General features: G+C 37.3%; 3 protein-coding genes across 6 annotated transcripts in view; 1 reads left to right on the top strand and 2 right to left on the bottom strand.

Moving 5' to 3' along the window:
• Positions 1-2,221, bottom strand: part of yjefn3 (YjeF N-terminal domain containing 3) — a 33,407-nt gene extending 31,186 nt beyond the window's left edge. Inside the window, exon 1 of the mRNA XM_052590500.1 lies at positions 2,051-2,221. Coding sequence (XP_052446460.1) covers positions 2,051-2,109 — 59 coding nt within the window. The 5' untranslated portion in view covers positions 2,110-2,221. The remainder of the gene's footprint in view (positions 1-2,050) is intronic.
• A 1,358-nt stretch (positions 2,222-3,579) lies between these two features.
• tssk6 (testis-specific serine kinase 6) lies at positions 3,580-4,395 on the top strand. The gene has a single exon (XM_052590959.1). The coding sequence runs from the start codon at positions 3,580-3,582 to the stop codon at positions 4,393-4,395; it is 816 nt and encodes a 271-aa protein (XP_052446919.1).
• An 839-nt stretch (positions 4,396-5,234) lies between these two features.
• Positions 5,235-19,982, bottom strand: part of LOC127988006 (transcriptional repressor p66-alpha) — a 31,302-nt gene continuing 16,554 nt past the window's right edge. For 3 of the 4 annotated variants that reach the window (XM_052590496.1, XM_052590495.1, XM_052590494.1), the window contains exons 3-11: positions 12,742-12,868; positions 12,507-12,635; positions 12,355-12,426; positions 11,018-11,137; positions 10,733-10,915; positions 9,363-9,612; positions 8,859-9,286; positions 8,563-8,782; positions 5,235-7,081 (exon numbers count right to left, since the gene is read on the bottom strand). In XM_052590496.1, the coding sequence (XP_052446456.1) occupies positions 6,948-7,081; positions 8,563-8,782; positions 8,859-9,286; positions 9,363-9,612; positions 10,733-10,915; positions 11,018-11,137; positions 12,355-12,426; positions 12,507-12,635; positions 12,742-12,868 (1,663 nt within the window). In that variant the 3' untranslated portion in view covers positions 5,235-6,947. The remainder of the gene's footprint in view (positions 7,082-8,562; positions 8,783-8,858; positions 9,287-9,362; positions 9,613-10,732; positions 10,916-11,017; positions 11,138-12,354; positions 12,427-12,506; positions 12,636-12,741; positions 12,869-19,982) is intronic. The other variant, XM_052590497.1, reaches the window with a different exon arrangement.

The following is a 19,982-nucleotide window of genomic DNA, read 5'->3' as shown; positions in this document are numbered from 1 at the left end:
GCATCAAAGCTGAAGAGACAGATGGTGTGTGACAGTATTTTGTGTGACCGGCTGAGAACAATGACCGTGGACACCTCTATGATCTTGTAAATTGATAGATCATTATACATGTGGACCCAAAAGGGTCAGCAAATATTCCTTTTGAACTGACTGAAGATATTCAGCCAATCGCACCTGTATCACAACTGCACAACATAAAGCTAAAGCGCACACACCTCTGTTGCATTCTTGACAAACTGAGTAAATTGAGTTTTCACCTCCATAATCTAACTTTAATGGGTACCACCATTAGAAGTAATACATAGCCTGGTAACAAACCACAAATCATGCAGGCTGCTCTGTTACTGCATTTGGAGTCTTGGCCTACAAATAAACCCCAACGCCCAACAGAAACTAAACAATCTGTGCAATCAGATAGAACTTCCACACCATAACAACACCTGCTAACTCCTATCCAGCAACTTTTTTTCGTGTTTTGCAACTGTTGGGTCGAAAAGGCCTGCAATTCTGAATAAAGAAGAAACTGTAAATATAACGAATGTGAGGAAAACTAGCTGTTAACATTCCTTTTTATCGAAATGTGAGGTGACAGGTTAGTGCAGGGACCCTCGGAAGTAGACGGTTTGAAATCTGTCCTGTTTTTGAGCCAATCATCTGGCATATGACTTACCATTTTGAAACAGATAATGATGTCATGTCATTGAAGCATGCTAGCTAGCCCTTGACTAGCGGCTATCCTGAAATGTAATGCCAAAAACATTAGTGCTTCATCCACTTTAATTTGTAATGCAAGACATCTTTAACTTGAATGTGCGAGGCTTCCAGTTGTCTCAGCTGAGCAAAACTGTTAACTGACGTTGAAAACTTGGTTATACCATTTATTGCGCTTTTAGTTATTTACGGCTAATGATTCAGAAGCCTCGCCCGTTCCCAAGAAATCTGCTTTGAAATGAGTGGATACTATATGTGGCTTGCAAAAAGATTTCATTAAAATGCTAATTTCGAATGGCGGTCGATGAAGAAAGATCCCATCGGTTCTTAAATCCAATTGTTTTAACCCAATGTTGTCTATCTTGTTACGGCGTACATAAATGATAATAGAAAAGCCAATTGTTTGCATGTGGTTTTCAAGCAAAACCATTATTAGCTGAGGGTTTTAGGTTACAGTAGGAACATTAATCTCCCCTGAATCCACACCGTTAAACCTCAAATCCTTAAATCCTATTATTCCATCCTCCCTTAAAGTGAATAATTTGCTTCGTCTCCTGCCGACCACCGTATTTTAAACGCCGTGGGCTGGTGTGAAGAGCTTCAAGGGCCTCTCTTTGCCAGGAAAGCCCAGTATGGAAAGCAAATCTCGTGCCGCTCAGGCTTCTGATCAAAACACCATTTGTTCTGTATCATTTTTTAAATATATACTCTCCGGCTACATCTGCTATATCTAAACCTCACGAGGCATATGAGGCAATTTGTCAGATGTTAGATTACACTGACACTTTTATATTCTGATAATGCTTTAGAAAGCAATTCTGACATGTCATATTTCACTCAGCTCAGGAAACAGGCGACCTCTTGCTTGTTTAAAGAGCAAATCGCTGGCCATGGCGTTGCCATCACGACGTCCAGCAGCTAAAATGTCACATCACCTTTGTCGGCATGCCTCAATCGCCAACAAACTGCTGAAGAGAGAGCTGAAGTGGACTGTTCCTTCCACCTGTTTGCTTACAAGCCACATTTCCAGGTTGTTAAAGCACGCCAATCATAATCGATGCATCTTATTTTGGTAAACAGGAAAGCTGTGAGGAAATTAAGTTAGATGCATTCTCTTTAACCAGCCAGGGATATTAGGCTACAGTCATCCTTCTGTGTCACAAATCGCATTCACGTAAAAGTTAGAATGAAAAGATGGTGGAAATATTACTCACCCTTACTGGGATTCCCATTCAAATGCTTTTAAACACAAACCTGTCTTAAAGGGTTTTGCATGTCCAATTTAAATCACATAACGAAAGAAGAAAAAAAAAAAGAAGAAGAAGAAAAAAGAGCTTACCTGAGATAACGCAGTGGCTCTATGGTCTCAGGTTCTTTCTCATTGGAGCTGTGATTCATCTTGATTGATTCAGCTGCGCTTATCTCTAGCAATATTCACCCTCTTATTGCTCTTTCTTTTCTCACTGTGTGCCCTGCTTCTGCCTACTGGCTCATAAACCCAGGCTCCACGCGTAGATCAGCTACTCTTGCTGGAAGTGTCAGCCAATTAAGAGGCAGGGAGACACCGGGAGCGCCATCTGATTGGCTGAGCACCCCTGATGCTGGAGAGCTCAGTCAAGCATGAACCGCATCCCTTTCAGATGTAGCATCCTCAGTATGAGAGTGTGTGAAATATCTATTTCAGTTCAAATGCTTATTCATCATGGTGCATTATTTATGTAATACTACTGCTAATGCATATATTCATGCAGTGAGGTATTAATATTCAAGGTTTGACTAATTCATGTAAATTGTGATGCGGCTTGCATAGAATAACAACCAGTGTAACTTGTTAAAGTGCTTAATCCTATTATAAATATGCACGAATTGGCTCATTTGTATTTAAAATTAGGCAATCAGCATTGTTTAAAATAATTGAAATAATAAGTGTTCTGATGAAAACTGAATTAATGGAGATGGCTAGTTTGGCGCCACACTGCCGTTTAGAGGTCATATTGTGTCACTGCAGGCACTTTTTCTATTCTATTGAAACGCTAGGGATATAATGAGCTCCAGTTCATCTAAAACTAATGAGAGGCATTTGTGGACAAGCAATTAGAATTCATTTAAATTATCCATTCCAGTACTCACCGGCCTCATGAACCTGATGTAGGGCGTCGAGATTACACGTTAAATGCTTGACGAGATGTATTTTTGCTAATAGTGGATGACGGAAGTTTCCGTGAAACGATTATGTGTGTTCCCGAGACATTGCTTACTGGTATAAATATCTCGAATATTCGACGCTGGTCTCTCTTAGCACATAATTAAAACGATGGTTACAGAATCGAACTGCATTTATGGCGCGAACGATGTGAGGGTGCATGTTTCCCGCCACAGAATGAAAAATAAATAACGGCATTTTCGAAATAATGTTTAAAGTAAGTAAGAAGAGTCAAAATGTGAGATATAAAGTTAATAGTAAATTATTATAATGAGATATAAAGTAATATATTACTATCTCTGAGGGTGAAACTGCTAAAGCTGCTATAAGCACCTTACTTCTAAAATAAGTTCTCAACAATCAGTCAAGTCTTATTAAAATTAACAAAATGCTAAATTAGGGATAAATGTGGATTTAATGGGGTACAGATAAAGACCAGAGGGCTGATGGTTTCTTCTTAGTACCTGGTATGTGTCCATAAGTCATCCCTGGACTCCACTTTGTATGGTCTATTATGACATCATAAATTAGAATGCTGATATCTGTCAGAATGTTGTAGAATTCAAATGCCTGTTTCAAAATACTTTACAGCAAGGGTGAAGGAACGTGAACCAAGCTCAAGGCCAAGCTCAAAGTATTCATGCAGCTGTTGTAAACTTAAAACAATGTCTGTTAAAAACGTTTTGAAAGGCATGGGCTACAAGTTCATAGCCGAGATTGGTGAAGGCAGTTTTTCCCAAGTCAAGCTCGCCACTTCGCAGAAACACCACTGTAACGTGGCCATCAAAATTGTGGATCGCGTAAAGGCCCCTAAGGATTTCGTCCAGAAGTTTCTCCCAAGGGAACTAGCGATTTTGAGACGAGTGAATCACGAGCACATTGTGCAAATGCATGAGTTAATTGAGGTGGCTGGTAAACGACTTTGTATTGTGATGGAAGCTGCAGCCAAAGATCTCCTTCAGAAGATACATGAAGTGAAATGCATCCCAGAAGACCAAAGCAAAAACTTGTTCTCTCAGATGGTCAGTGCCATCAACTACCTCCACCAGATGGACATCTTCCATCGGGACCTCAAGTGTGAAAACATACTGCTGACAGCCGAAGAACAAGTTAAGATCACAGACTTCGGTTTCGCCCGCTCTGTTCAAGACCCTTCAGAGCTCAGTCATACCTTCTGTGGTTCTGCAGCCTACACTCCACCAGAAGTCATCATGGGAACGCCGTATGACCCAAAGAAGTATGATGTATGGAGCCTCGGGGTGATCCTATACGTCATGGTGACTGGATTGATGCCGTATGATGACACCAACTTGAGGCGACTTCACCGTCTTCAAAGCAAGTCTTTGGTTTTTTCGGACAATGCCGGTGTTCAGGAACCATGCCAAGTCTTCATCCGTACTCTGCTCCAGTTCAATCCTTCCACACGTCCAACCATTCAGCAGGTGGCAGAACATCCGTGGATGCAGAAGGGAAAAAGCTAAAAGCACACAAGCTAATAAAACAAAGTGTGCAAATGCAAAGAAACAGTGTTACAAATTCATTCAGCTGGGAGTTTTTGGATAGTCCTAATTTATGAATTCCTGTCACGTCTTGGGAAAAAAACGATCAGTTTTGGGAGAACAGTCTGAGGCAGAATAGCAACAGATTAATGGGGAACTATAAAATAAATTACTCAAATAAAGTAGGGGTTGACTTATGTGGGTCTTTGTAATGGCCCAAGATGATACAGCTATCTACAGAGCAAGATGGCCAAAGAGCAAACTTTAAATACTATAACTTAAAATGCTGAAAACAAAAAAATAGTGTTTTTCATTATTTTAATATTAACATTTCTTGGTTCTGTTAATAAAAATTGACAATTTAAACTTATAACGTGGAGATTTAACGTTGGGGAATAAATTGAGAACCATAGATAAATATTCATGGACAATACACTCATGTTGTTCTAAACCCATATGATATTTCTGAGAACTTCTTTCTTTTTAAAATTAAAGTTAGACGACTTTCGTGGTGCCTTTGGAACTTATTGGTCACTATGAATTTGTATGGCTAGTACAAATAATTGATATAAAAATGAATTTCAATCAGATTTGGAACGTGAGAATAGTGCAAATTTTATTTTGTTCCTTAAAAACTTATTTCTAAATCCTTCCTCACATCCTCATTTTCACTCATATCAAATGAACATGTTGTCCACCCAGACCAAAAGCCATTTCACACTCCATCAAACCAGTTTATTATATGTATTCAAATTAGATCACAGTAAAAAAAAAAAAAAAAAAACATTCACACACAAAATACACCCACACACTAGACGAAACAGGTTAAAATTAGTTTTTATTATAATTATTAACTGATAGAGCAGAAAAAGATGAAAAAAAAAAAACTTTTTTTTTTTTATTCTTAAAAGAGATGCTCCACAAACAATGGCAGCATCTCGAGGGGGAATGGAATGGTGTTAGTTGTCAGCAGCCGGCAGTAGTTAAAACACCAGTCAGAAACAGGGGCCTCTGTGTCCAAAACGTTCCACAAGATCACAGAATGGATAGTCTCGAGAAACGGGAAAACAAATCGAAGGAAGTAGAACTGACTCGACGTGTTGATGGACTGCGCTGACAAAGGACCCGAGCTGTCGTATATAACATACATAACTGTTCAGCTAAAATACCAAGTGTACTGCTAGCAAATCAAATCATATGAAAGGAAAATAAGAGATGGTAAAAATAACAAGACCACCACCTAACAGGTAGGACTCAATTTAGCTAAGATTGTGTGCTACATTCAATAAGCAGTAATGCTTTCAACCCAAACATTTCCTTTAAGGAAAGATTAAGCCGTGACTTAAGCGGCACGACTTCCAACAGGATCTAAAATCGTAGACAGGACATGAATGAACTGCGCATTAGACAAAAAAAATTGCATTTGAAACGTACTAAATACGGTCCAATCTTAAATTCACAAGGCTTTGAAACTATTTGGGAAGGAGCTAATGGGATATCCTTCATTTAAAGTCACATTTATAAATAACACAGCATCCAAATATTACCTAGATGCTGTTATAAGAAAGCCTATGGGGGAGCACATCACAACGGTAACTAAAAGCATAAAACTTTTCTGCAAAAAAAAACAAAGCTACCGTCAGGCTCATTTCATAAACAAATCGCTCAAACATGAAGGGGTCTAGTAGTAGTCCTGTTGCGGCTGCTGCTTTTTGTTAGTTACATCCATCTCTGTAACCATCCCTGATGCACAATTCTTGGATAAATGTCTTTATAAGCTTACGAAGAAAAAAAAGAAACAACCCAGAGTATTCAAAAACACACACTACACCAGCAGATGTATAACCACCTCAACAGTATAACAGTTCCTTAAACTTCTAGCCTTTAAAAAAAGGCCATTCTGAAAAGGGTGGAATGAGTCCACAGTGAAGCTAAAAAACAAAACAAGCAATGTATTGACATCAAATACACAAACATACACTCCCATATCACTTCAAGAGATGCTGTGGGTCGGAAAAACGTAGCTAAAGGTGTGTCGATGGTCCACAAAAAGTTCGTAAAACAATCCGTGGCATCAAGCAGGAACTCTGAGGTCCTGAGTCCTCCACTTCTTGTGGGAAAAAGTGTTCATGAGCCTCTAGAAATGTTAAGCGGAGGCTTTAGTTTCACATAATGGAGCAATTACTCCACCTGGAGGGCTGTGAATTGGGAGTTGTGGGTGATGTGTATTAGACCACTAAAGCCCATTGGGTAATGGAGGGATTCAGTAGACAGATACAAAGGCCTGTAGAAAAGGTCCTTGATCACTAATCCCAGTACAGTTCTCCTCTAGGACGCTCGTTGGCCTATGGGGTCTTACCTTGGACTGTACAACTAAGGGTCACGGAACAAAGGAGAAATAGAGAGAAAATATAATAATTCGTAAAATTTTTATTATTGCTTAACGGCTGGTTGTCTGATACTGATAACCGCCCGAATGTCCAAAAAGACAGGATTATAATTCTGAGAAATTTGAGGGTGATTTAATCGGGGCATTATTTCCACGTGTTTGCCGTTTGGGAAATGGAGCGGGAAGGGATCATGTCCAAGAGGTACTCTCGCTGACGGTCCACCGGAGATGTTGTCCTGTGCACAGACAGACTGGGGTTGACGTAAGCCATGGTGACACCTGTCGGGGGAGAATTGCAGATTTTGAAAGAATGACCAAGAACATTTCTAAAAGATGTGAAGTGTTTATAACCTACCCTACATTTCAAGCTAAACCAACTGTGACTTTAAAAACAAGGTTGCAAAGTAACAGCGTTGATGGTAACAGGATTGACAGTTGGATATTTTACCAACAAATACAAGCCTTATAGCAACAGACACACAAGGTGAAAGATTTACAAAAACCCATTTTAAAAAATCTGTTGTTTACTATGACAAAAATCACGACAACAGGGTTGAAGACTTCAAGATTTTCTGCTTCTGACATGTCTAGTTTTGCAAGTAAATAGTTTATAACAGAAAATAAATATTTACTTATCTTTGAAAAGTAAAAAGGATTGTCACATGACGGTTTTAAGTACCAGAATACTAACAAATTTTAATCCTTTATAATGGTAACAGGGTTGACCATTTAGGATTGCTCAATTCTAACAACTGAGAATGAAAGAAAAAGTGATTTAAAAAAAGAGGAGATATTTATTTGTCCATGAAGAGGTGAAAAGAAGTCATAACAGTTTTTGGTTAATTGATTAATATAGTATAGAATTTTTATTAGTTTTTAATTTAGTTATGATGGTAACAGGGTTGACAATTAGTGATAAAAAGAAAAGAGGCTTTAATTTGTTAATGAAGAGTGAAAAGGATGATCTCCTGTAATGGTTTTTGATAAAATGTATAGTACTTAACTTTAATAAAATCAACAATTCTGATGATAACAGGGTTGACAAATTAAGGTTGACCGCCTCTTAAACACCTATCGTTATGTATGATAGTAATGAATATATATATATATATATATATATATATATATATATATATATATATATATATATATATATATATATATATATATATATATATATATATATATATATATATATATACACACACACACACACACACACACACACACACACATATATATATATATATATATATGTATATGTATATATACATATATATAAATAAAAGATGTATATGTATTTAGTTAAGGAATAGTACAGAATTTGGCAACGGTAACAGGGTTGGTAATTTAAGATTATCCCATTCTTATCCACCATATAATAATAAGATAAAGTGATAAACGGCCTGCTCTTGTTTTATGATAGTTGAAATGATGATGACATATGAATAGTATGACATTTTTGAAATAGTATAGAATTTAAATATTCAACAGTTGTAACGATAAGGGCTTGACAACATAATTGTCAACATAAATTGTCAGGCTAAAACTAAGTCTCAACCAACTTTTACAAATTATACAGTTTTGTGTTTTTGTTGATGATTTTAGAAAAATGTGTAGCACAAGTTAACAGAAGCACATTTTTGCATGTTGGCCCTTTGCAGTCAATCAGGTACAGATACAGGAAAAGAAGAGACAGGGAAGGGGCAGACTTTGTCGATTTTTTTTTTTTTTTTTTTCTTTAAGTAGGCGTCATCTACCTGCGGTGCCGCTTGTCTGTTTCCTCCAGGTATTGGTGGTGGGGTTTCTGCTGCTGGTGCCCTTTTCCCCTGCCCTCACGACATGCTTACCTGGCCTGCTGACCAGCGCGGCGGCCTTGACGGCATTCTGGAGCTGGGAGGAATTGGAGAAGCTGTGGCTCACTCCACGTGCGCCCGCACTCACTGCCTGCTGTACGCTACGGGACAGCTGGCCTGGAGTCTGAGGAGAAAAACATGCTCAAGTCAGAAAACACCATGCTTGGGACGAAAGCAACTAAGACAGGAGTGTCCATTACCTGCTTGATGGTGGTGTGGTATCGACCGACCGACGAGCCCCTGTTGGTCTGCTGAGACAGCGACGTGCTCACCTGCTTATACTGCGGCGACACCAGCACGTGATCGGATTTAATCACCGGCGAGGATGAGGAGGAAGATGATGATGAGGTGGTGGTGGTCTTGGAGACGGGCGAGGCGGCCTGCTGCAGGATGCGCTGCTCGATCTCTTGCTCCTGCTGCAGGGCTTTGACGAAGGCAGCCTTCAGACGGCTGGTGTGCTCAGCTTTCAGGGCCTTCTTCTGGTTGGAGCTCATGCACTGCTCACAGAGGATGGAGCCACTGCTCTTCTCCTGCCTCCAGCGAGAGGTGAAGTCTGTCTGGCACTGGACGCAAGTGAAAGGCTCCTTGGGTGCCGGGGTGGATGCAGACTCTGTCTGCGGCTGCTTACCTGGAAAAAAAAGCAAGTGATGTTAGCAATATATAGTGTGGGATGTTGTAAATACGCACTATTATGATATACCCACTTTTAGCCAATGTATCTAGCAGGTTCTGGACCACCATTTCCAGCCCCACCAGGTAGATGAACTCATTATTAGCTGCCGAGGGCAGGAAATTGAGCTCCGGTGCTGGGGGTTTAGGTGGTGGTATCTCAAGGAGGGTTTTCTCCAGCTGTTTTCGTAACGCAAGCTTGGCTGCAGCCTGACGGCTGGCAGGAGACTCATTGGTGCTGCTGCCCAGACCAGACTGAGAGCTCTTCAAACCGGTGGAAGAGGCCTGGACAAGGGAAAACATCATGTGAGTCCATAACCGCTTCCATTTATCAGTTTATCAACACCAATACATTTTAAAATACATTTTAATTTTTTTTATATATATTTGCATATTAAATACTACACCTATATGATAAATTATATAATAAAATATGCATAATACAGCTACTGTTCCTAGTTAATTAGCAAGAGATAACAAATATTATAAAAGGTATATATGCTGATAATGCTAGTTTTTCCCAATCAACAGTCATGATGGTAACAGGGTTGAAAATTAGTGATAAAAAGAGAAGATAAATACTTGTCCATGAAGAGTTTGAGGAGTCAAAAAGTACATAATTTTAATAATTGATACTTATGATGGCAATAGGGGTTGACAATTTAAGATTGTCCAATTCACACCTTACACACCTAATAATATAAGATGGTGTTTTAATACTATAAATGGCATAATATTAAAGTTTATAACTACTTATAAATATTTAAAAACTTGATAAATTTGAAAACTTCAATGGCAAAGAGCATTAAAAACGTGTTTATAGTGGTTAACAAGTTAATAGTTAGGTTTTTTTAATAATATAAATACAATATTATATGACACGTAGAACAAGTAAAAAAAAAATTATAATAATATATTTTAATATGCATTTGTTTACTTTTAACTTTAAAATAACAGTTATAGTAGCTTTAATTGTATAAATACATTATAAAAAACCCTGTATAATAAAGTATTTAGATATAAAATGTTCTAAATACTATAATGTTATTTTTAAACACTTAGCATTATAAATACTTTTACTGCAACCAAGATTTACTGCAATAACCACTTTGTGTGTAAATATATATATGTAAATATATATGTAAATATATATTTACTGCAATAACCATCGTGTGTGTGTGTATGTGTGTGTGTGTGTGTGTGTGTGTGTGTGTGTGTGTGTGTGTGTGTGTGTGTGTGTGTGTGTGTGTGTATATATATATATATATATATATATATATATATATATATATATATATATATATATATATATATATATATATATATATATATATATATATATATATATATATATATATATATATATATATATAAAAAAAATGGTATATAACAAGTAAATGGTGACCTGTGAGACCAGGACGTTTGCATTGGCCACACGGATCAGGCCCTGCTGAATGATCCTCTGGCCCTGCACCTGTACGCTGGGTACGGAGGAGCGTGCACCCAGCAGCAGAGGAGGGGGACCCGTCCCCGAGTGTTGCTGCTGCTGCCGTAGGGTCGCAATCTGCTGCGGGGTCACAGCGATGGGCTGTCACACACAAACATCAGAGAGAATGGATTTGTATATTTAAAAAAAAAAAAAAAAAAATCCAATTCTCTTTAGGGGTAATCAAGCCACAGCAGAACGTACCTGGGAGCCTCTGACTAAGGGTGGCATGACTACGGTATTATGGGAGCCGAGCTTGGAGACCTGCGCTCCACCTCGAACCAGAGGAGGAGGAATGACTGCCCCCGAGTTTCGGTTGGAGACCTGAAAACAAAACGTTTTAGATTTTAATAACTCTTCACAGTTCAGCTTTTAGAAACATGTTGAAACCATAGCAGGAAAATGCATAGACTGAACAGCAATGATCCAGAATATATATATATTTTTATCCACTTCTGATTTTTTATTTTACTAAAATAACGAAGGAGTGGCTTCACAACAACTCAGTGACTGTTCTTGAATGGCCCAGCCAGAGCCCTGACTTAAACCCTACTGAGCATCTCTGGAGAGACATGAAAATGGCTGTCCACCAACGTTTACCATCAAATCTGACAGAACTGGAGAGGATGCCCAAATCCAGGTGTGAAAAACTTGTTGCGTCTTTCCCAAAGAGACTCATGGCTGTATTAAATCAAAAGGGTGCTTCTATTAAATACTGAGCAAAGGGTCTGAATACTTTGGACCATGTGATATTTCAGTTTTTCTTTTTTTAATAAAGGTGCAAAAATTTCAACAATTGTGTTTTTCTGTCAATATGGGGTGTTATGTGTACATTATTGAGGAAAAACAAATGAACTTCAATGATTTTAGCAAATGGCTGCAATATAACAGTGAAAAATTTAAGGGGGTCTGAATACTTTCCGTACTGACTGTATATTTTTTAATTTCTTCATTCATTATTTGTTTTTATTTGCAAAGCTTCTTTTTTTTAAAACTGGCAAAATATTCTCTTTATAATCAAAGTAGTATTAGTAGTAGAAACAATACCAGTAATACTTTTAATAATAATACTATTAATAACAATAATTTTCTTTCTTTTTTTATTAGTCATAACACCGAAGGATATTACACAAAACTGGATTAAAGATACAAAACACTATCTTTATAATTGTATCTAATAATAACAATAGCAGCAGTAGTAGCAGTACCAGTTCTACTATTACCATTTATAATAATTATAATAATAATAATATATTTTTTAATTAGTTTATAACAAAAGCTGTCACACAAAACTGGATCAAAAATGCTTAATATTTTCTCTATCTATCTATCTATCTATCTATCTATCTATCTATCTATCTATCTATCATACAAATCATTATTTTAATCATAATTTACTTTAATCATCATCATATTTTTATGATAATAATCATATTGCATTTCTTTATTCATTATCTCTAATAATGACAGTACTGGACACATGTTGTTCTAAACATGCGCCATCGTGAGGTCATGTGAAGTCTACAGTTTGACACACTGACCTGTAGGGGTCCTTTATTGGACGAGAGGCTGCCCCTGATGAGAGGTGGCGGAGCAGCCACAGAATTGGTTGACTGCAAAACAGAAGAGGTCAGTGTCAGCTCAGATTGAACTTCAAGCATCTTTATCGTATCACGACGGTCACGTTTTTTACCTTTTGCACAACATCTTTTTGGGTCTGACTCTGTCGGAGTTTCTTCAGCAGGACGAGTTTGGCCTCCTGTAGACGCAGCTCTTCCTGCAGCTGTTTGATGATGCGCTCACGTTCAGCCGGGCTGCTTTTCTGCACATGACATGGACACACACACAAAAAGTTGTGAGTAAGTGAACAGGAGATCTGATCAAGTGCAAATGATCTGTAGATATAACGTCCTGAGAAATCACATTACCATGAGCATGTCAGTGTCCGTCTTCTTAAAACTGTAGCTGACCCCATTCACACATGGACTGGAGGGCTCATTGTCCGACAGAACAATGACATCATCTGGCGTCGGAGGTCGCTCTTTCTTTATGTCACTGAGAAACAGATAGAAAGGAACATGAGCAATGGCTAAAAACACACTGATTTAAGATACACCGTCCCTTTAAATGATGGAATATTTAGAATTGCATATTACCAAAATGTTAAGTATAGGGGTGAGCAATATGACCAAAATGAGTAATTATTTTCCCCATTGTAACGATATTTATCACAGTATAGTTGTTTTTGCTTTAAATAAGGTCTTTTTTAATATATAGATGTTTGATTCCATAGTAATGTCATGATTCTTGGAACCAGTATCAATATGATAAATTAAAAAAAAGCAATACTAGCCTATTTTAAAAAAACAAAAACAAACAACAAAGAAACTCAAGCTTGCTGAAGACAAGTAAACAGTTAGCAATTAAAAAAAAAAAACGACAACAACAGCAGACCAAATAAATTAGAAATGCTACATACATTGTGTTTAGAGGGTGTGACACGGGAGTGGATTCCCAAACCTCTCCAGTCCCACTCCCACAAAAAAATAACATCTCGTCCCACCCCAATCCCAGAAGAATGACTCCCACTCCCTCCCACATTGTGTTCTTTGGCCGGAATCTGTCAGTTACAGTAAGAAATTACTGTACAGATCACAGCATGCCCACTTTAGTTGAATAAAAATCCAAAATGTAGTTTTTTTTTGTTTGTTATTTTATTGAACTGGAAAGCCTGCTTAAACAATCCAGCGCGCATTGCATGCACATAAAAATTTCATGTAAATCATCCATGCTAACGCATACATTTTATTAGAATTTTTTCCATCTGAAAGTAGACCCTCTATAGATATATTTTACATACACAGAGCTTCGAAGTTTCTCGCTCAAGTTCAGAGACCGAGACGGCATAAAGTGCATCCTGTTTGCTTTATTTTACAGAAGCACAATGTTTTGTTGTTATTCTGAGTACACACAAATAAATGTATAGTCTTTACAGATTCTTAAGATTACGATGCATTCAACCTAGGGCTGCACAATTAATCAAACGCGATTAATCATGATTGTCATGCACATTTTGTCAGTAAAGACAAGGTTCCTGTGATTAGCAGTAAATCTCCATCACCTGCTTTCAGGTGGAGCAGGATTCACCAAACAGACCCGTGGTTCTCTGACAAGCGATGCAAAAACGTGTTCATAATCGCAGACGATATAATTGTATGATTATGAAATCGATGAAATCGTTCACATTAATGACAGCTGTTCGCATATCTTCTCAGTGTAATGTTATTAAATGCCACTCCATCTGAGAGCACGTGAAAATACCACATTTAATAACATGTTTTTACTCCAAATTAACTTCAAAACGTCAGCCGAGTGTTTAAAATAAATCCCTCTGTGAGATGATGTGGCTTCTTAATATTAAGGCACACAATATTTCACTGTATTCTAAGAAGTGATAAAGACTGTTGATTAGCATTTAATTACAGATATACTTTTATGATGAAAAAAAAAAATAAGAACTCAAATAGACCATATATTGTCGTAGTCGTGTGTTTATTAGTCACTATGAATCAAAGAAAGCAGTTAAATATTCTGTTTATTCAGCTGCAGAGGTTTCCTGGATTTCTTCTTTCGGGGCACATTTGGATTTTCAGCGTGAGAGCGCCCTCTGGCCCTCGGATGAAGATTAACTGCTGACCACAGAACCGTGCTTCACTGAAAGACACGCATTACAACCACAACTTATGTCTATATTGGGATTTAATTTTCATTAATTGTGCAGCCCTAATGCAAACGATAACGTTTAATGACCGCCTAGCACACCATTGCAATGGAAGCGAGTAACCGTGTAAATAAAAACAAAGTCTTTACTTATTTGATTATACCACCAAGTGGTTTCATGCAAAAACTTGTAATGTAATATCATGATTATAATTATAATCATAATTATATTACAATACTGGATCATACATAAACAATTGTTTTATATTTTCTTATAATAAAAAAAAATCCATTATTTTTACTGAATTTTCCAAGACCTATACAGGACACGACATGCTGATTTTAACATGCAAAAAAGTTTTGTACTGATTTAAATATTTAACACTAAATGTTTAACCATTACAATAGTATATATGTATATAGTTTACCTGTAAGAAAACCAAAACCAAAAAAACTAAACACGCTTCTACTACATTCTAATGCTCTATTGCTCTTCACCTAATGCTGTATTTTTTGCACTGCCCACTAGAGGTCATTCTCCATCCACTGATTGGACATTTTGTCTTCAAACTCTTTTACTCAAGAAACTGTCACAAGTAGTATCAGAAGGTCTCATAAACACAACATTTTTATGGTCAGATCAGATACATGAGCAGCTCCAAATACAAATCAGCCCTATCCAGGAGAAATACTCAAGCAGTGTGGCGTTGATGTCTCTTAAGGACAGTAGTGCTGTACCCAGATGGGTCTAAGGCCCCTCCTGAGGGACGGAGGAGGAGGGGGATGGGACGGCTAGCAGCAAGGCTATTGTGTGTACTCAGTCCTCAACTTTCACTGCAAACAGGTCGCTCGCATATCAACAAAGACACCCGCTCTCATGCTCCTACTCCAGCCGCTGGTGGGTTCATGAGGGGAGTGTCAGAGAGGGCTACTGGGAAATCTGCTAGAGGCCTTCTGCTGCTTATAGGATAAGGGTCACATACTAAATGCAATACTGCAAATCAGCTTCAGAGTCGACACAAAATACTTGTTAATGTGTTGCTTGAGGTTGTTTATATGGCATTGCCAGGTGGTTTCTAGGGTTTTCTAAGTGGATAAATATGGTCTAAGTCTAAAGAGTTTTGTTCGAAGCCACTTTGGTCAACAGATATGGCTAAAATTCTTACGATACAATTTTTGTTTTTACATTTTATCCACCCACTAAGTTACAAATGGTAATTTAAGCTTGCCTCAAGAAACTTAAATCATGTGTATCATTTACACAAGTTGTGGTTTAAAAAGTTATTTTTCGCTGTTGAAATGGAATCAGCAGCGAAAGAGAGGTAATTTCACTATATACACGCTGTTTCTGAGATTTACGTGAATGTTAGGATGGTACACAGTGTGGGAGCATTGAACAGAGTCATTTCTAACGCTTTATAGGCCTTGAACATTAAAACACACAGATTTGTATGCGTCAAAATACCAATCTTTGCAGGTATCCTCGTTAACTCAGTATATTGGATCTGGCAGCTCTTAAAGTGACAGCAGTCTAATATTCCCGTTGTCTGTCGATCATGTTAAATTCTCACTGCTCTTGACTAAATCACTTTTGTAATTTTTTAATTTATACAGTGAAGAATATAAAGTGATTTTATACATTAGATTATACAATGTAGTGTTTCATATATATTTGTTCGAATGTAACAGTTTTTCCTATTGAAAATGACTGACTGATTACTTGTCTTCAGTTAGCTTTAGTTTTCTTAAATCTATTTTTTTATTTTATTTAGGCTTAAATTTGTATTTGTGATATTGACACTGGTGACAAGAATTATGAAATTTATATGGTATAAAAAATGTATATCATAAAGACTATTTAAACAGGGGTCTTGATTTTGTAAAATTTGTTATAATTGTAATTTGTGACAATTTGAGAATGTGTGAATTGAAATTTGACCTGGTCACATTTGTGCGAGACGTGACGTCCATCAATTTTTTTTTTTTTTTATACCTTCCAAGTCCTGTCAATGACAGCCAGTTTAGTTTTCTAACGTCTTTTGAAACCACTTGGTATAATCAAATAAGTCAAGATTTTTTTTTTTTTTTTTTTTACACTGTTACTCGCTTCCATTGCAATGCTGTGCTAGGCGGTCATTAAATGTTATAATTTGCATTAGGGCTGCACAATTAAAAAAAAAAAACCTTCCAAGTCCTGTCAACGACAGCCAGTTTAGTTTTCTCATACATTTCTCGAACATCTCATATTTAGTTTTCTCAGTTTCTCTTACGTTACGCCACGGAGGCTCTCTTCTATTTGTTTGATTCTTCAGTATTTGGTAAACGTTCTGTAATTTGTTAGTCGGTATATAATACAGTAATATATAATACAGTGGTGTATGCCATACCTCATCTTATTTGTTTTGTTAAAGCCACAATATGGAATTTTTTTTTTTATTAAAATATCCAAAAATCAGTAGAAGTATTTTATATTTTGCTGACTTGTGTACTTACATTATCCCAAAAGTTTCGAAGAATGTATAAATTCAGAGAAATAGCTATTTTAAATAGTGTCTCGTCCCTGGTCCTTTACGTCACCTGCCAATGACGTCATAACCCCCCGATTTGTTCACGTTTGTTTTGTTTTGTACAAACCATGGAAATACCAAAGACGCTTAAATATATTGTTTGTTTTATTAGTCAGGTGACGACCGCATTAGCATTAGCATTAGCAGTAGCATTATAACAGAACTTTCAAATTCATTTATTAATAAATCTTTAATAAACGTTATGTAAGCTAGTTTGTAACTGTAGCATACTGTTTTATTGTTGTGCTTTTTAATTAAGAATAACAATGAATACATATTTTGTTTTAGTCTTAAAAAGTAAAAGGTGCATTGCAAAACAGATCAAAAAGATCGCGAAAGCATCCAAAGCTCGGCTTCTAACATGGCAAAAGTGGAACTCCCTTCACAAGAGAAGGAAAAAAAAAAATTGCACAAATACTACTGATGAAAAAGAGCGTGTTTAATGTTACAGCTTTGGTTAAGTTATAAATTATAAACTATGATAAATGTTGATCGCCACGCACTGATTATCATTTTGTCGGAGCAAAAATAAAATTACAATTGTAGCCAAATTATGTGCAACATGGAGAGGAGCAACCAGTGAGAAGAATGAGTCTAGAGCCCTGTTAGAGCACTGTGAGATAAACTGACTTGGTCATATCGCCCACGCTAGAAGTAATATCACACAAGTAGTAGCAAAGTCCCGTGTTCGCTTACTGACATGATGCTAGGCTGCTCAAAACAGTTGTTCATGCATTGCATAGTGTTTGTTCTATGTTGTTAGGGCATTGCTAAGGTTTTCTCAGTCTAAAGAGTTTATTCCCAAGTCTTCAAGTCATTCTGGTCCCTAGACATGGCTGAAGATCCTTTGTACCAAATGTTTATAATTCTTTTTGACTTCCTCGAGGAGCAAGTTTACAAAAAATTGCACATTTGGAAGTAGGCAATCATTCATTGCCTGAAAAGCATGACAGCAAGTATGCTATCCTTTTCTTCAGGCAGCAGAAGATGAGGAGGAAGAAGGGTCAGGAAAATCTTCCGAAAGCACGGCCCTTTCAAGTAAATGGGCTGGAAGAAAGAACACGTATCCCTGGACAGCACTTGATTTTCCTTAAAAAGGAAAGCGACCAATTGAACGCATCCGCTGAAAAACACAAGCCCAGGTTTACAGGAATCGCTATGACTGCTAAACGCAGGTTCTCATGACGTGCACAACCAGAATTGGCTTTATAGATATATTTATATATCACTTCCTGTGTATTAGCCAGCACCAACAAGATCACATGGTGCAAGAATTTCCCTCTGGTCACATGACTCACACCCTCCCTTTTCTTTAACTGTTCCTGCCAGTGTGGAAACCAAGGCAACGGCCGGCTCAAACCAGTTTGTGACATAGGCCTCGTTTCACAAAGTCAGGCAGGGTTCAGGTGCGACAGCAAACACTTGGGACTTCTTTCTTCTTCTGTTCTTCAAGCAGGGCAGGGTGCCACTCGAGGGGAGACCGGCATGCTGAGCAAGCACATATCGGAGTGTGGTCTTTGGGAAAAGTTGAGCGTACAACGGTCGTGTTTGTGGAGTGTGACATCTTTAACTCAACTTTGTACCCCTCCCCCATCCCGCATGGCACCAGGCCACCTCCTTTGTTCTTTATCATGAGCTCCACTCCGGTTCATCACCACTTCTGTTCGGCTTTTACATTAATCATGCATTCACCAACAAACAGGAACTGCCTTCAGTTTATCATGCCATAGGTTTACCATCCAGTCAAACATCCTGAGACGAAGTGTCAAGGTAAATAACCAACAAGTGAAACTTTTTTAAGCAACCGAACTACAAATGCAATGGGAAGTTTTATGTTAAAGATGCAAGACATCTAGTTTTGTGTTTTTGTTTTCTACTTCTGTTGAGGCAACAGCGGAAAACGGAGAGAAAATAATAAAGATTCATGTGTAATCATGATAATATTAACATTTTACAGTACAGCTTAATTTAACATTCAAGTTAATTACTACGCATACTGATAAATTAAAGTTGCATAAAATAACATTGTTTCATGCATCATGAACGAACACTAAATAAGCTATTTTTATATATATTTAGATCACACATATGCCATCCATGCATATGCAAATCGAAATATTAGAACGACTTCTGAAGGATCATGTGACACTGAAGACTGGGGTAATGATGCTGAATATTCAGCTCTACCATCACAAGAATAAAGCATATTTGAAAATATATCTAAATAGAAAACGGTTATTTAAAATTGCAATTATTTTCCACAGTAGCACTGTTCTTAATGCATTTTTGATCAAATATCTGCAGCCTTGTTGACAGTAGTGTTTTCACAAACAAACAGAATAAAATAAAAACTAAACTTTTGAATGGATCTGAATGTTGACGATTAATCTAGATTAATAAATGGTGTAAATGTAGATTTTTTGTGGTTGCAAACATCATCTCTCATGCACTTCATCCTTTATCTGTGCATCACTAAACTTCATCTGAGAGTTAGTGTGCATGCTTCGATTTAATAAATTCTATTTGTGTGTTAATAAAAAACTACAATTGAATTTACGCACAACTTGAATCGTACACATGGTATTTAAACATAGCCTCAAGTTTTTTTTTTTTTTAAACCAGCGAAGCACAAGCACCATCACAGTGAGCTCTGGCACTTCTCCTTTTTTCATCTACTTGATGCCTTGTAGACTTTGCATGTAGCAGATGTTTTATATTCAGAGCTACTATCACAAAGTCTCATCGGAGTAAGAGGAGGTTAAGTGTCCTCAACACAAACCTAAAAATGAACCGGCAGGACCAACATCACGCCATTTCTCCAGTTCACAAGCCACTACCACCGAAGATCAACAGTGATTTCATTTAAAAGGAGGCTTGGGGAT

Source organism: Carassius gibelio, chromosome B22, assembly GCF_023724105.1.
Source record: "Carassius gibelio isolate Cgi1373 ecotype wild population from Czech Republic chromosome B22, carGib1.2-hapl.c, whole genome shotgun sequence".
Lineage (NCBI taxonomy): Eukaryota > Metazoa > Chordata > Actinopteri > Cypriniformes > Cyprinidae > Carassius > Carassius gibelio.
This window is presented reverse-complemented; position numbering and strand designations above follow the sequence as displayed.

Excerpts from the sequence above, each read along its gene's own strand:
- tssk6 (XM_052590959.1), top strand. The coding sequence starts at position 3,580 with ATGTCTGTTAAAAACGTTTTGAAAGGCATGGGCTACAAGTTCATAGCC.